Here is an 18,614-nt window from a genome sequence, read left to right on the forward strand (position 1 = left end):
ACGATGTATGGGAACCAATTGACTGACTTCACATTTGTCTGACTGGCTTCTATCTTCTACTGTACATTGATTTGTCTACTGCAGAGTCTGTCTGTAGGTGTATAGGGCAATGACTGCGTGTTTAGGGTTACAGTTATAGTGGAGATCTAGGTGATCTGTAGAGAGCAGCTCTTACTGGTCCATTAAACTATGAAATCCTCAGAACATCTGGAATGTTTTGGTTTCACTTTCACAGAGAGAGTAAAACACCTTTTTTATTTTCATTCTTTATCTCCTGTATGTCTGTGCCACCCTTGAATTGACCAGAAGAAAGAACACCCTGTAGCCAGTTTAATTATAAAAATGATCACAGGTGCAAAGAATATTTCAGTAGAGCGTAATGATCTCGTGGGAGACAGTGACCTGTTATTGAGAACAGGTCTGTGTGTCACAGGTGTTGCCCGTAGCATCCAATCAGATCATAGCTCTCATTTATCCAGTAGATTCTCAAAAATTATATGCATATTTATTTATTAAAATAACAGCTATTAGATTTGTTTGGTTAAAAAAAATAGATCTTATTTTCTCTAAATAACATGCTCAGGTGTCCATATTATTGTGAAAAATGGTACAAGACTTTCACCAGTAATATAACAAAGCATCTCCGATAGGTTGGTGTATACTTTTTACAGCTTTCATTTTCAAGATAGGTCACTGTTCATTCTAATGTCCTTTTACATACTGTTCTGTTTGTAATCTGTTGTTTCACTATAGAGCAACTGTTGCCTGTACTCAATGGACGCAGCCGTTTTGTGAGTTGAACCAAAATTCATAACAATGGAACCTGTTGATTCATTAGGAACCAGCGACGTTTCTTAGGCACTTCTTTACTAATGGGTGTGGGGGACTGGTTCCTAGTGAGCTTATAAGGTGATAGTCACATGAATATTACGTAAACCTACAAAATGTCGCCTCCACCGGTTGCCATAGTTATTAAAATGATAGTCTGCAAAATGGCTGCTCCATTGTCTATATGTAACAAGTGTACTGTAATGCAGTTGTAGGTAGCCTGTGGATCCCCAGCTGCTGTATAACTACAAGCCTCAGCATACCCTTCTAGCCTCTGCCAATGGTTTCCTAAGCCTCTGTTAATGTATTACTGATAATGATTGTTTGGGACAAAAAGTTGGACTAAAATTAAATGCAAAATTGCAATTTCTTCATAGCCGATGTTCAATATTTTCATATTATTTTTCTTTCTTTTTTTTTCGTTTGCACTCCACAAACTAATGGTGATCTTGTTTTTAGGGTACTAATCTTCTTGACTCTTTCCGGTCCAGATGGAGCCTTTGTGAGGTCAAGCACTCAGTTGCCTTTACACCTACAAAGGCTATGCACCAATGCCTATAAAAACGTGTTTCTATAAAACAGAAATGGCCTCGTAGGTGCAATAAGAATAAACAGAGCTGTCAAACTTGGCAACAGCTGACAAACTTTATGAATATGACTGCAGAAAACCCAGTGAGTAAATTAGACACAAATACGGCTATCTGTGGGAATGAAAAGTTGACATCGCGCCATCTCAGCAGAAGATAGGCATCATAGCCTGATTACCAGTACTGAGATTTAGAATACGCCTTTGTCCTCTGACAAAAGCTGCTGCTTTCTACACAAAGTTTCATTTTGGTTCAGTTCTCTGGCTGATTAGAATTCCAAACACTTGCGGCAGAGAGTTCTTGCTGAATGTCCAGTAAGCAGCCGCCCAAGGACACTGTGTAGAACAATACTACAAAAGGCTGAAACACTGTTGGTTATTTTTTTTTTATGGGTGATAAAAAGACAGATCGTTACCTAGTAGATTTTCATATTTTTTTTTTCTATAGAGACTATGACTTGGGAGAAGAGTACACTTAAGATTGTGTCTCTCGTTAGAACAACAGAAATTTGTTTCTTTACTCATTTTCCTGAGGATTCTGTATCCTTATGTATCAAAAGTGCTCAGGATAACTTTTTATTTTAGCTCTTTGTACCCCCAGTGGGAAACAATGATTTATTTGCCAAGCACATTCATACAGTACTATTCCTAGTGTTACAATTATAGATAAACAAAGCACAACAAATATGAATAGTCACTCAGCTATACCAATGAAAAGGAATTACTATTAAAGTATAGAGAGTTCTTCAAACATCCTTCATGCTTATTTATTGAGAGGCCAAGGAAGAGAAAGGTGCATTTCTTTTCAAACTGAAGGGGATTTTCCACCTCTGGATGAGTAATAAATTGTACATGTCTTCCTGCAACATCTACCTAAACCTCCCCCTCCCAAAAAAAACCCCATTACTTTATAATTTTAGATTGCTTCTGTACCTTTTAGTCCCATGTTGATATCATCATTTAGAGTTGTGTGTCTGTTGCCTTGGGGTACGACATAACTCTGCTGTTTCATCCCAGAGAGCAGCATCCCAGGACAACACAATTAAACAGCTCTGCTTGATAATAGAACATGGCTGAAAAGCACAGAGGAAAACCTTGTCCCAGTCTCAAACGAACGTCCATCACCATCTACATTACATTCATTATCCTGCCTCTGATCGGTGCATTATCTCTCTAATAACCTACTAAATTATCTTTTGTTCACTCAGAAGGTGCACTTTCTGTCAGAAGATCTTCATTGAACTAGCAGAACAGTAGTGTTCCCATAGCACTAATTGTCTTTTTACCTGTGGGAAATCAATAATGTCTGTGAGGCTGAGCCATCCAGGCAGCCTGATGAAAGCCAAAATAAGCTTGTTCCCGGATTTAGGAACTATTTTTACAAACGTAGAGTGACCACCTTTCTTACAGAGCAAATAAACTCAATATTGGACATTGTCATTTATCAGACTGAGTTTGAGACAGATCATAAACTATCCACCTACCATCCTTTTGCTGATGGTTGGCATCTGTAACTGTCTGTTTAGGAGAGCAGAGCTTCTCCATCTTGCATCAATCTTAGAGGTATATTTACTAAACTGCGGGTTTGAAAAAGTGGAGATGTTTCCTATAGCGCCCAATCAGGTTCTAGTTATTATTTATTTAGAGCATTCTACAAAATGACAGCTAGAATCTGATTGGTTGCTATAGGCAGCATCTCCGTTTTTTCAAAGCCTCAGTTTGCTAAATATTCCTCTTAGTGCCAGGTTTGTAATGGCGGACATGAAAACTCAGGCAGAGCCAGCAATATCACTGTCAGTAAATCAGTTACTGTAAAGTTTGTAGGAAAATGACTATTAGAGCACAAGTCATTTATCCAGCAGCCTTATATGTGAGGATATTAAACGTGTCTGCTGTCTGCTGTAGACAACCATCATAGACTGTGATTTCCCCCAAATGTGCAATGGAATATTGAAGCGAGGCTGAACAGTGTGTTGTAACTCTCATATTAGCAATTACAATGTGAAGATATACCAGTTCATCTGTCTCTCCTTGCAACCAACCATGGGGCCCTCTGTTGTGAAGGTTTGTCTAGTATGGTGTCTTCTCAAGGAGAGTCCGAGTCCGTGACCGGACTGGCTGCTGTATGCTTGGAAATATTTGTATTTAACTTGCATGTTCAGTTAGAATCTTTGTACTAAATAAAATAATTATGTTGACAGCTTTCATCAGGTTTCACAGCTCTGTAAATTCTTATCGTAACTGCAAAACAATTTATGCTTTATGGAAGTGTCTGTTTTTATGTGGAAAGGCAAATACAGCACTTTGTAATGAATGAATGGACAACACTCATTTTGAACTGGAAACCGCTTAGAAGCTTAATTCCCGCCACCATTTGTTTGGGATACAAAAAATATATTGAAGGGTTACACTTTTTCACTGAATTAAACCCTTAAAAAATGATGTTTATAGAGTGAGTGAACCTGTTTCACCTTCTTTCATATTCAGAACAATTGTGTTTGCTCAGGAAATCACATATTGTTTACTGGATGCTGACTTTTTTTCAGTATGTGTCTCTTATATTTTTAAAAAGCAAAAAATCATGTACACACAAAATGTAAAATGATTTTAAAGGACCACTAAAGCTAGAACAATCAATAACGGTTACTGCTAATATCCACAAATACTTATGTAAAAATCTCAAGTTCTAATTGTGGGGAATATTGTTGCTGTATGCACAACAAACTTCCTGTCTCTGGCACTATAAATGCTCTATGGCGGCGGTTCCCAAACTGTGCGCCGCGGCTCCCAGGGGTGCCGCGGCGCTGTCTGAAGGGTGCCGCGGGCCAGCCATAAAAAAATCAAACAGAAACACTTACCAATCCGCGCGGCGCCGGGACCCAGCATCATCCTCTCTCACGCAGCTGTCATATCAGTGACAGCTGCTGCGTGAGAGAGGAGGATGCTGGGTCCCTTTGCCGCTCGGATTGGTAAGTGTTTCTGTTTTTTTTTTTTTATGGCTGGCGCGCGGCAGAGGGGGCAAAGTGAGAGAGGGCAGAGGAGGGGGACAGGAGAGGGACAGAGGAGAGTGACAGCGTGACAGGAGAGGGACAGAGGAGAGTGACAGCGTGACAGGAGAGGGACAGAGGAGAGTGACAGCGTGACAGGAGGGGGACAGAGGAGAGTGACAGCGTGACAGGAGGGGGACAGAGGAGAGTGACAGGAGGGGGACAGAGGAGAGTGACAGTGTGACAGGAGGGGGACAGAGGAGAGTGACAGTGTGACAGGAGGGGGACAGAGGAGAGTGACAGCGTGACAGGAGGGGGACAGAGGAGAGTGACAGCGTGACAGGAGGGGGACAGAGGAGAGTGACAGCGTAACAGGAGGGGGACAGAGGAGAGTGACAGCGTAACAGGAGGGGGACAGAGGAGAGTGACAGCGTGACAGGAGGGGGACAGAGGAGAGTGACAGCGTGACAGGAGGGGGACAGAGGAGAGGGACAGCGTGACAGGGGGGGAACAGAGGAGAGGGACAGCGTGACAGGAGAGGGACAGAGGAGAGTGACAGCGTGACAGGAGGGGGACAGAGGAGAGTGACAGCGTGACAGGAGGGGGACAGAGGAGAGTGACAGCGTGACAGGAGGGGGACAGAGGAGAGTGACAGCGTGACAGGAGGGGGACAGAGGAGAGTGACAGCGTGACAGGAGGGGGACAGAGGAGAGTGACAGCGTGACAGGAGGGGGACAGAGGAGAGTGACAGTGTGACAGGAGGGGGACAGAGGAGAGTGACAGCGTGACAGGAGGGGGACAGAGGAGAGTGACAGCGTGACAGGAGGGGGACAGAGGAGAGTGACAGCGTGACAGGAGGGGGACAGAGGAGATGGACAGCGTGACAGGAGAGGGACAGAGGAGATGGACAGCGTGAAAGGAGGGGGACAGAGGAGATGGACAGCGTGAAAGGAGGGGGACAGCGTGGCAGAGGAGCTGGGACAGCATGAGAGCGGGCAGAGGAGGGGGACAGAGGGCAGAAGAGGGGGACAGCATGAGAGGGCAGAGGAGCTGGGACAGCGTGACAGAGGTCAGAGGAGCTGGGACAGCTTGACAGAGGTCAGAGGAGCTGGGACAGCGTGACAGAGGGCAGATGAGCTGGGACAGCGTGACAGAGGGCAGAAGAGGGGGACAGCGTGACAGGAGGGAGACAGCGTGACAGAGGGCAGAGGAGGGGGGACAGCGTGACAGAGGGCAGATGAGCTGGGACAGCGTGACAGAGGGCAGAAGAGGGGGACAGCGTGACAGGAGGGAGACAGCGTGACAGAGGGCAGAGGAGGGGGGACAGCGTGACAGAGGGCAGAGGAGGGGGGACAGCGTGAGAGAGGGCAGAGTGTCTGGATGCAGAGGGGGCATTTTTGCATACAACTAAATAAGCATTTCTGTCCTGACCTAAATACTTATTACAATTACATTGACCCAACTACTTCTAAAACAGGACTGCTCGGTAATTATTTTGGAGGGGTGCCTTAAAAAAATTATGGAGACTCTAAGGGTGCCGTGAACTGCAAAAGTTTGGGAACCACTGCTCTATGGGTTGGTGTCTTTACCTCAAACACTCCATTATCTGTGCACACACATCATAAAGTAGATAGTAAATAACTACAGACAACTAGTTTGATTTTTGTAAAACTTTAATGAAATTTCCGTAGAAATTGGTGGCAAGAAAACAGCATCGCCCAGTAATATAAATAAAGGAGAGCACAGCTGCACCCCCGAATGCCAGCTTGGAGACCCACCACCCCTTCCTTTGGCTAAGTGGGGATCCCTGGACAGACAGAGTCACCATATACAGCCACTCAATTAAGGGGGACAGTGCTCCACAGCCCGGCTGCTCAAACCTCTGACAAAAGCGTTTTGACCCCTGACCACGGCTCTGTGCCGCCTGGCTTTGTCCTCATTTGAAAATGTAAAATGTTAAACAGAGAAAAAACAATTATAAAGATTTCAGCCCAAAAGTGAGGCTGGAGGGTGGAGAATATAATACGGAAGAGAGAGATGTACAGGAAGTAGCAGAGAAAATATTGAATGGGGGAACTGAATATTCTAAATGGAAGAGCTGGGTTGAGCTAATATTAACTCCTGGGAGAGTTAGAGTGCTGGTGTAAAGCACCCAACCTTGGGGTTTATATGATCTCAGCCCTAATTGGGCTTCATTTGTCTTTCACGGACATTGCAGATAGCTTGCACTCTGCTCCGCAGTAAATGTAAACACAAATTCAATTGGTGGCTTCTTGTTAGCCAATCCTGTCCCGCAATTTATGCAGCATGATCCGTCTCCAAATACAGATGACCAAGTTCGAGAGACCACACAAGTGGCTGGATCACATGGTGGCGAATTAGGGGCGGGTGGGGGGTTGTTCGATGACCACAAATGCAGCCTGAGAGCGGTCACTTACATTTTTTTGGCCTGCCCAAGAATTAATCATGATATAGCTAGTCTTTTCATCTATCTCATTTGAGAGAGATGGTCAATGCTCTATGGTCACCATGCTAGAGGCCTGCCTCGCTAGGAGACTGTCACGCGGCAGACATCAGTGGACTGTTCTCTCTCCTACCGAGCCATCCTTTTTATTCATATAGATGACACGTTCTGTTATCGACCAGCATGCTGGCCACAGGAGCAAGGACACAAGCTTTTATTGATTTCACCCAAATCTGAGTTTTCAGTTAAGGGCGTAATAAGCTTTCAAATCATGTCTTAGTATGTGACGTTTATATACATATGAGAGTTTTACAATTTTATGCCTTTTCTTGTTGGATCAACTTGTACCTTTATGCTTTGCTCTACAAATCCCTTGTTTAACAAACGTCTGGCCCGTAAGAGGAACGTAACAGAATCCAGAGATGTTGAGTTGATCGCACACAAACCTCTACTTGTGTTTATTTTTGTTAGTGCCGGTGTTATTATGGGTTTGTTTAAAAATGCCTTTATGAACATTAACATCTGCTTGGTTTGGAGATGAGGTGGCCTTTAAGTGCTTCAGAATACAGGTGACTACTTGTCCGCCTCTAAATTTACCTTTCCCTTTTCGGGGTGTTTTGAGAAGAAAATGTTGTAGGCATCTGCAAGCCGTTTTCTCCTCCCATGATATTTTGCTATAACTGTTTTCTGTTTATATTAGGTGAGAAATTCCTCCACACTTCTCTTCAGCACGTTGATTACAAGAATATTTGGAGTCAAAAGAGGAAAAGATGAACGCTCCAAAAAAAATAGGTAAGCACCACTTGAAACGAACATCACTTGTGAAAAACAATATCTAGGCCAAAACCAATTTGAGAAGGTTTCTGGCTTTCAGGGGTTTATCTGCCGACTAATGTTACAAAAAAACCTTTCTACTTGTTTCTTGTTTCCTAAGTTTGCCAAGCCTAAAAACCTGGTCTCAGAATGTAATCTGCTCCTTAAATCACCAGTCTTCTAAATGTAATAATAAAATAAAAAAGGATCTTGCCAAACATCTGAAGTTAATCGCTCTTGATGTCACCCGTCTGCAGTGTATTAGCACTGCATAAGCTTTAAGTAAATCTAATTCTAGAGCAGGGCTACAAAGTCATGGCTGCTAGCGCCGCTTCAAAATTTAGGACACTGGGTCATTTTATTTGATTTCTTTTTTTGCTGTTTGTTAATACACTCTGTATACTGTTTCCAGTTCTAGCAGTGCCTTTGTTGTAGCTAATCACTGACCTGAATGTGTTACAACCAGATTGGCTTTCTGTTCTGTTTTCGTCTTTCTTGCAATTCTGTTTTATGTAACGTTGTAAAGACACTAAGAAGCAACCAGAACAATGGGAAGTAAGAGTGATGCATGAAAATTCAACAGTAAATTGACATTCCAAATGATTTCTTCTGTTCCTCCTTTGAACATCTAATAACTTCAGTTGTATTCTAATAATGATTTGTTTATGAATCGGCAACATTTTAAAATAATGGATAAAAATGTATATTCCTAACCATCTTTTATATTTTTACATGACTATATGTGTTTAAATTGAGAGACATATAGTGGCAGATTAACTCGGCGTGAGGTTCCGCTGAACATGCCTATTGCCAGGTATCACAGTAGGAATCTCTGCTTGTTTTTCTGCAAACCTCTTTGGGGTGCGAGATTAAAATGAGCGGAGATTCTTGCCATAACATTGGTGCGATGTTCCTCCATGGACGTTAGAGACACCTCGCAACCAAATTGAATCTCCCCCCATGGAGTGCACATCACACACTGAGAAATGATGTGGTTTGTTGTGTTATGGGTGTTTTTAAGTAGCACAATTTATGTATTTCACAGGGCTATTGTTAAATATAGCATAGCCCCTGCTGATTGGTATACAATGCAGCTCCATATAACCAGTATATTGTACCAATCAGCCCTATCTGGTACAACGCATACATTGCAGCCCCATCTGTGACCAATAAACCATACATCCCCAAGTAACCATTCATTCACTGCCCCTGAACCCTTCTCTAGTGTTCTCTTCCTCCTCTGTTTCCATCTGTCTGCCACCGATGATGTGGCTATAACAAGCAGCCAACGGTGTCAATGACTGATGTGGCTGATTTTCTTTCATTGACCTCCAGAACCCTGAGGTGTATGCGATGTGATCGGTGGTTAGCAGCATATAATATCTGTCCAGGAGTAGATGCTGTGTGTTCAGGAGACTAGGAACATTCCCACACATGAGGCCCTTTGGTTTTCCAGGACAGTCTTCCCTGTAGATGTTTAATACTTTAATTGTACAATAGTTCTCCCTCCTAGAAGCTTAGTTGATCTTTCAGTGTTTTGTTTGGTACCCAACATCTATCTTCATCATCATTTTATCATCAGTTATTTATATAGCGCCACTAATTCCCCAGTTCTCTACAGAGAATACGCTCACTTCAGTCCCGGCCCCATTGGAGCTTACAGCCTAAATTCCCTAACATACACACAGACCAAGAGAGACTAAGGTCAATTTAATAGCAGCCAATTAACCTACCAGTATGTTTTTGGAGTGTTGGAGGAAACTAGGAGCACCCGGAGAAAACCCACGCAAACTTGGGGAGAACATGCAAACTCCACACAGATAAGGTCATGGTCGGGAATCGAATTCATGATCCCAGTGCTGTAAGGCAGAATTGCTAACCACTATGCCGCCATGCTGCCCCAACATCTCTGAGAAGCTTCATATCCTTGTTTATATTATATATACCTTTGACAATATATTAATAGTATATATGATCTCCAACGCTTAAAAAAATCTTGGCTTACCTAGTCAACTACAGAAATTTCTTTATTTTTGTATGAACTTCGTAAGACTCGGGTCTTAAGTTATTTTTTTTATTATTACATTTTACTGTTTCATTTGAAAATGTTTGTCAAGAGGTATATATAAGAAGAATAAAGTTGGGTCGCAGGTTTAGAGCAATATTTGGAATCCCAGTGGTACGGAGGTGGGGAACAATGTGTCCTCTGACTTATTTTAATATAATTTTTAATGCCAGTTTAAACACTTCAGAGGACACCCACCAATAACCTTAGACGGAACTTGAGACAGAATCCTACGTGCAGCTTCTTGAATTGAAGTATTATAGTGATAAAAAGAATAAACGGCATTATGAAAGACAACACTTCTCGCCTTATAGTCTACTGACCATCCATGAAAGAATTTAGTGTTTAAGGGCTGAAAGGGCAGATTTGTTTCACTCCTGGATTGGAACGTCTCGTATCTCATTGATTTAATCACAATAAATACCATGGCCCTCTTGAGTTTGACCGGATTATTTTTATGAAATCTATAGTAACGGTTGGGTCTTCTGACGCACTTGCCAGTATTCCATCTGGATTATTAATCTGATTTTTCTGATTAAAAAACATTTAATTACACTTGAGATTTTTCTTGTGTTATATATATATATATATATATATATATATATATATATATATAACAAAAGGTCGGACGGGAGTATGTGTATATATATATATATATATATATATATATATATATATATATATATATATATATATATATATATATATATATATATATATATGCATGTGTATGTATATGTGTGTGTGTGTATATATATATATATATATATATATATATATATATATATATATATATATACACATACATATATATATATATATATATATATATATATACACACATATATATATACACATACATATATATATATATATATATATATATATACATACATACTCCCGTCCGACCTTTTGTTATATATATATATATATATATGTGTGTATATATATATATATATATATATATATATATATATATATATATATATATATATATATATATATATATATATGCATGTGTATGTATATGTGTGTGTGTGTATATATATATATATATATATATATATATATATATATATATACACATACATATATATATATATATATATATATATATATATATATATATACACACATATATATATACACATACATATATATATATATATATATATATATATATACACTCCCGTCCGACCTTTTGTGGTGTCTTATAAATAAAAAATAATAGTCGTAGTACTCCCCCACCCCTCCATGTGTTTTACTCAAAGGATGCATGTATACATACGGCATTACTCAAAAAAAAAAAATAACTTAAAAGCAATAAAAGAGGCATCAACTTCTTTCTCAAGCACAATACAATCAGGACAAACAGTGCATATCATTAAAACAGTAACGTGACAAACAAAAGTGTACCCAAAAGTTGTAGTTGTTGATTTTGGTGCTTTTTTTAACCTCCATATTCCATAGTTGTGACATTGTTACTTTTTAGATTGTGTATTCTTTTCTTTTTTATTCCTTTTTATATGTCCCATTTAGTTTGACTTTATTCCATTTAGTTTGTTGCTGGGCTGGGCACACACTACAGAAAATTTCTCCCGATACGGTATTGTTAATAATTTTACCAACTACTGAAAGTCCCTATCAGCATGCAGATTCATGTGTACACACTAAACACATTTTACACAATTTACCTTTAGATCTGTGCTCTTCATCTGTCATAACCATCAGCTGAAAAGATGGTGACTCTGCACACTCCATAGAGATCTATGGACACTGCCGGTCCTGAAGGGGATACACACTGCAGGATTGGAACAACATTGTTCCATTGTTGAACGAGATTTTTAGTTCAGTTTAAAAATCAAATGTATCGACACAATGAGCTTTGGAACAATAATTGTTCACTGTTGCAGTGTACACACTAATGTGATATCTGGCAGAACTGTCAGTTACCGTGTGATTGGCCCGATAATCGGCTGAAAACCCTGTAGTGTGTACCCAGCCTTACTCCCTTCTGAATCCTTACACTATCCAATTGTTAGTAACCCTCGACACTAGTATTTTAGATTATCTTCTATGTAAACTCAACAATGTAAACTGTTTTAGTCAATGAATTTATCCAACACAATGCTTCTACCAGCAGCTCTCTTCCACCACTTCTACCTTACATGTTCCTAATTAGGAATCGAATTAGGAATCGAAACTGTGGGCTGAACATCCATTTGGTGATGGTGAGAGGTGCACATTGGGGTTGTAGCCCCCTAACAATATTCTATCTATTGATGAATGATTGGGTTGAGAGATGGTGCTTATAATAACGAGATTTGGCTACTACTTTAGATTATAATCGTGTAGAGACAAGACTATTCCCTCTGGTATTATCTCTGCAATATACCATTAGAGTATATTTGTTATTTAGCTCTTGATCATCAGCTGGGTGCTGTAACATGTTTGTATCTGCACGTAGTTATCCAGACGTTGGGAGAGATGATGAATAGTGCACCTTACCTATAAGGATGTTGCTTGGAATAATTGCAGAGTGCGCTCCTCATGTCACTCCATATGGAAGCTGACTACAGACTTTGATGCACTAAAATCCCAGCACAGCCAGCTAAACACAGACTTATTGTAATCATGGCACGAATGATATTTAAAAAGCATATTAGGAGTACCAAGGAAATAATTGATTTCCTTGCCCCATAAAGCTTGCAATCTAAATTGGTAATAACACTTACAGCAGCAATGTAAAATGATTTCAGAAAAAAAAGTTTGTATGTTATAGTTTTTTTTGTATTTTTTTTATACTCTTTATAACCGAATCAAAATATAATATACAAATAAATCTGTGACTTATGTAACAATCAGAATAAAATGAAATGAAATATAATACATTACATTACAACTACATTAAGGAGTGTGAGGCATTTATTTGCTTCCATTATTATCGTTATACAGAAAAACAATGAGGGGATAATGCTGCGTTTGTACACGTATGCTTAAAAAAAAAACAACAATAAAAAAAAAAAAAACTCCTAAAATGTTGAGCTTAAAAATATTTATGCATATACATAAGGGAACCTGAAGATACGTAGAGCGCTGCACCAGCAGTATTTGGACCAGGTGTATGTCAGGTGTACAGCAGATACAATTACACCTAACCAGGTCATTGACACAAGAAAGCATTTTTTCAGTCAAAATTACAGGAGTACAACCTCACTGTAGTCATAACTGTTTGCCTGCCCCTTCCCAAACTCAATCCTGACTTTCCCAGCGTAAGTAGGCAGAAGTGTCACCTGATTCTGCATACAGAAGTTGTTTTATTTTTTTTGTGGGCAATACAAATTTGCAGATTTTACGCTAAACAAATGGTTGTACGCTCAACATATGAGCCCCACATTCAGTGTTTTTTATACACCCCTGAATTGTTGGCACCCATTAACCGAGTGCAGTATATAAGTGTTTTAAAGGTAATTTTCCGATTTTTAAACAGGTTATACTACTGAAGGTACCTGTTGGTATGTTATGCCTGTTGAGGAGGGACTTTTTATCAAAACATGTTAAGCTAGGGGGTATGCCATATTAATTTTGGTGTAAAAGTGGAATTACAGATATGGGGCCTGATTCATTAAGCATCTTAACTTGAGAAACTTCTTATTTTAGTCTCCTGAACAAAACCATGTTACAATGCAAGGGGTGCAAATTAGTATTCTGTTTAGCACATAAGTTAAATACTGGCTGTTTTTTCATGTAGCACACAAATACTGAATAGCTTATTTGTACACTGAAATTTAAAGTTGATATTTGTGTGCTACATGAAAAAACAGTCAGTATTTAACTTATGTGCAAAACAGAATACTAATTTACACCCCTTGCATTGTAACATGGTTTTGTCCAGGAGACTGAAATAAGAAGTTTCTCAAGTTAAGATCCTAAATGAATCAGGCCCATGATGTGAGGATCATCTAATTTACATTCCACTTGAGAACACTCAGAATGCTAGTGAAGCAGACGTGTGGCACAGTATTTAGTTTTACTGGCACTCTGTGTGGTGTGTGTGTGTATGTATGTGTATATATATATATATATATATATATATATATATATATATATATATATATATATATATATATAGTACTCTTCAAAAACATATTGGTCGGTTAATTGGCTGCATGATATCCTTAGTGCTTTGTATACTTAGTAAAACTACCTTATCCTGCACTGACTAGCCCTAATTAGGGAAAACAGGATTCCTGTAGTTGGGAATTGTCATATTGTTAAAAACAGTTTATGGACAGCACTGATTTAAGGACTTCCAGGCAAATTTTTGTGTTTCAATTTCATTGATTGTTTGAAAGCTTGCATTTGCTTACAATGAAGGCAGACATGTTTATCGATGGAACCAATCTTTGTGTGACATATTCTTGTTCTTAAGGATTTAATGGGCTGTATTCTCATGAATATTAGTACAGCTCAGATAAATTGTAGGCCACGTGTTGGGTAACTTCATATGCTTAACATGCAAGTTATTTTCATTCTGGTTATAAGTATATAAACATCCAAACGCCACATTCAGCTACAAGTCTGCCCACAGTGGTATGCAGGGGCCACAAAAATGAAGGGGGAGGGGGGGTGTCTGTGATCTTTGGGGACCCATGATTATTATTGTGAGAACTTTGCCCTCCCCATAACAAAATAAAATTAGTACTCTAAACTTTTTATTTTATTCAGTTAGCTGTTTGACATATAACATTTTTCTATGGGTTGTCCTTTTAACCTCTATTCATAGATCATGGAGGAGAGGTGTGAAAACACTGCATTATTCCCCAGCCAATGTTACTGGTTTTCTGTTCTTTATTTATTATTAATTTATCTCCTTTGATTTTAAGGTATACTGGAGCATGAGTTCTGGTTTAATAGTTTGGCTTACTATTGCTATGGCAGAATGCTCCAGCAGATGGCAGTATAGATCTATGGATCTTTAATGTGGACTCAGATGTTAATTCCATTCCCTTTAGGAAATTCATTTTTTGTTTATAACAGTAGGTGGGGGTGGGTATTTTAAGAGGCATGAACACATATAAACATAGTTACATACTTTTTTCATTCTGGCTATTTTTGTTCTCTCCTGCTCTGTTTGCCAAGCGTGTCCTGTTCTGTGTAACTGTATAGATTTTACCACCGTACTCTATAAAGCAATATTTATACATATGGTAAAGATAATGGTGGGAATGTTAACACTTTCCTGTCTCCTGACTGCATGTGTCCCTAAATTTGCACTTGAAAGTCTCCTCTTAGGAAGCTTATAGTTAAATCAATAGTGTGATTTTATGCAGTATGCACTTTAATCTTGTTTAATGCCTCCCTGCTAGATCCGTCTAAGGCTCAGATATAATATTTAGCATCGTATCATACAGCCTCTTTTCCAGCAGCTAAAGGCTCAAGAAAGAGCAGAGGTCAGATCTGGACCATAGAAGCTAATACAGTTGTAGTTCCAGGGACTCTGATAAAGAACCTCATGAAATTGTCCATAAATCATATTTTTGGACACAGCCGCTGCTTGTGGCTAATATATGGCTGCACTATATCATTTCCTAAGCTGGACAAAAGCCTCCCTCCCATTAATGGACATTAACTTCAACTTATTTATTTCGATAATTTGAGATAGTTTGGGCTTCTCAAACCATTTCAGCTCCAATATGCCGTGGACCATGATGTTGCTGGGACAGTATCATGTGGCAGCATTAATATAAGAGTGTGAATGAGCCTGGACTCCGTAACATTATTATGGTCCTCTCATGTTGGCTGTGTGAACCAATGTCACCACTTATAGGAGGTCCCACCACCCTCTTTCTTCAGGTAATACCATTGTCTGACTAGTATATGAAGCCTCTTCCAACACATTCGCATGTCTTCAATTTACTCCAGAAGAACTGTCTTTCAAGTTGTCTATCTTTCGCAATTGATCTGTCCTCTTCATCCTGCTGACCAAGTGGTCGGATCCATTCATATAGCCAGCCAGTGGCTTTCTATCATCATCATCATCTTCATCACCATTTATTTATATAGCGCCACTAATTCCGCAGCGCTGTACAGAGAACTCACTCACATCAGTCCCTGCCCCATTTGGGCTTACAGTCTAAATTCCCTAACATACACACACACGCAGACTAGGCTCAATTTGTTAGCAGCCAATTAACCTACTAGTATGTTTTGGAGTGTGGGAGGAAACCAGAGCACCCGGAGGAAACCCACGCAAACACGGGGAGAACATACAAACTCCACACAGATAAGGCCATGGTCGGGAATCGAACTCATGATCCCAGTACTGTGAGGCAGAAGTGCTAACCACTGAGCCACCCTGCTGCCCAAGCCACTTGTAAAGAAAGGTCCCTCTGCGTTTTAAAGGGGATTGCAAATTTTTAGGGATTTTTGTTTGGCTGCACAAAGCTCCTTGCCTCCGACTAGTGGATTAGTGTCTGTCCATGAGGAGGTTACCAGAATATGGACTATCGATCAGTATCGGTCAGTAGTGGAGTTGGACGGGGCACCTGTTGGAACAGCTTTGAAGTTAACAATTATATAGTTGAGTTTAATTGGGTGGGGAGAGGGCATATCTGCAGTAAATACATGGAAGTTAACCAGTTTTAAATATGTCATGGAATAAAGTATGAGATCCATATACAATCTGTAGGTTATCAGATGGACAGAATTTATATTATGTATTTAGATTTATGTATTTTGGTCATATTTCTTTTGTAGTGGTCACTGCTTTGGGTCTCTGGTGGCTGAATGATGGTTCTCTTGTAATCAGTTCTTGGCTTACAATCAGCTGTATGTGGGAGAAAATGTGTTGGTCATTTTTGGTCCTTGGGTAGTAATCTACTGCCCATTTATCCTAGCGTACAGAAGTGCTAATCTTGGTGCACAGCTATTGCTCTGGCTCCTTGCTACTAATGTCTGACACTGCAATCTTGAAAATCTTATTATATGGTCACTAGACCACTGTTTCCTTCTCAAAGTCAGTTCAGAGCTGTCAGTCAGTAGGTGTGTGCATCAGTTTCATTGTATTGTGATAAGCAGACCATGGTGATGTGACAATGCAGTCACTGTGTTAATCCGCTCTTCTCTTCAAGAGGTCAGTACTGCTTGATTGGACATTTATAGGCACCTCATAGGTCAACTACTGTTTTAACAGATATCTGCACATAGAGCATGTAAAGAACATTTGACATTACTGTGTGTTATTGATCCTTCTGTGTTCATCATTTTACATGTCTGCAGGAGAACAGTCCTGTATAAATAGTTTTGAGACAGAGAGCGTCCCAGGTAGCAGTGGGAGGATCATGTCCACTGTGCTACTGACGACACCCAGGTTATATTATCTCTCGGGTCAGGTGCCACACACAGCTAAGTTTCATTTTGCATAAGGCAATATAGCAGCACACATGGTAGAGAAGGGGTTCTGCACTTTTGCAGGGGTTTTCCTCGGGAATGGTATGTTTGCTACTATTTGTACTCTGAAATTAGTACTAAATATATGCACCGACCTGAATGCATTATTGGCCACTCTTAATTGTGCACATCGTAAGCATTTAGTCTACAGAGTGGCATAAAAGAACTACTAAATCCCACAGTATTCAAAGCAAAGCCATGGAGGTAAAACCATTGATCAGTGTAGTCCTAACATTCCACTGGTGCATCCTCACTGTATTACATTCAGCTGAAGCTTCTGCCACATCTCTAGGAGAGTGTCCTGATTCCGCAGATATTACCGTTCGTGTAACATCATCTCTTTTCGGCCTTTCGGCTAAGATCAAGTACAGTTGTGGCAGAGCTGCACTTGGTCCTCTGGCCAGGGGCCAGGTATGCTGCTTTGAAAGCCTGGGATAATTGTGACTCCGGAGTGGCGACCCGGGGGTGCCAAAAAATCTCGGGCAGAGAACCTTAATATATATATATCATGTGATTATTTTGGCACCCACACACTTTTGACCACTTTCTTTTATGCACCACCCTTATTCTTTGCCTTGGCTTTTTGGCTGAGAAAATATTTACAATGGGGCTGTACCCACTCGGCACTATTTACTTTGTTCATGTTTGCCACCTTCACTTTTATGGGCTTTTTTTCCCACGGAATTTAGGATGGGGTAGGCCCTTTTGGGCTCTCCCCCCGAAGATTTAGGTGGGGCTGTGTGGCCCTGAGGTTTCGTCCCCCCCCCCCCCCCCCTGATACCGTCTGCCCTCCCCTCCGGGGGTTGGACTAGTTGCTGAGCCCTGGGTGAAGCTTGGGTGGATTCCAGGGGCTAAAGGGACCAGCGGAGCAAGTCTACAAAACGGTCACTCAAACTCTGCTTAGAAAAGCCCCTCCCTTCAAACAGGTCAACGCGCTGTACAGTAGTGAAAGACAGTGGAATGGACACAGTTAAGTATAAAACACCACTTATTTCATGAATATTATTCCACTTAGCAACACACATTCTTTGCTATATATTAACGGTAACTACATGCTATTCCTTTAGTGTTTGCTGCACTCTATTATCATGTAGAGACACGGTTCATTTGCTCTTTTTCATTTGCTGTTGTCCTTGTTTACTTACTGCTATCCATGCTTTGGCCAATAAAACAGTGTTTTGCAAGTGCAGAGAACTAGAGGTCATTTGACAAAACAATTAGTTTGTAAAATACACGAGAACAATTTCAAAACATTTTCCCAAAGAGCTTAGCATACATATGGCAGCATCACATGCTCAACCTGCAGAACGTTAATTTCTGGAGCCTCTTCCCTGTGTTACTGGAATTTCAGAACTCCAAATATGTACAAGTACAAGCAAAAGGCAACATTAGGAAGGATTATAGTACACATGAGAAATT

At 40.1% G+C, this 18,614-nt stretch overlaps 1 protein-coding gene across 2 annotated transcripts in view; it reads left to right on the plus strand.

Moving 5' to 3' along the window:
• THADA (THADA armadillo repeat containing) overlaps positions 1-18,614 on the plus strand; it is a 427,561-nt gene that overhangs the window by 133,677 nt on the left and 275,270 nt on the right. For both annotated transcript variants that reach the window (XM_075204151.1, XM_075204150.1), the window contains exon 26: positions 7,566-7,657. In XM_075204151.1, coding sequence (XP_075060252.1) covers positions 7,566-7,657 — 92 coding nt within the window. The remainder of the gene's footprint in view (positions 1-7,565; positions 7,658-18,614) is intronic.

This window comes from Mixophyes fleayi, chromosome 3 (assembly GCF_038048845.1).
Source record: "Mixophyes fleayi isolate aMixFle1 chromosome 3, aMixFle1.hap1, whole genome shotgun sequence".
In the NCBI taxonomy this organism is placed as follows: domain Eukaryota; kingdom Metazoa; phylum Chordata; class Amphibia; order Anura; family Limnodynastidae; genus Mixophyes; species Mixophyes fleayi.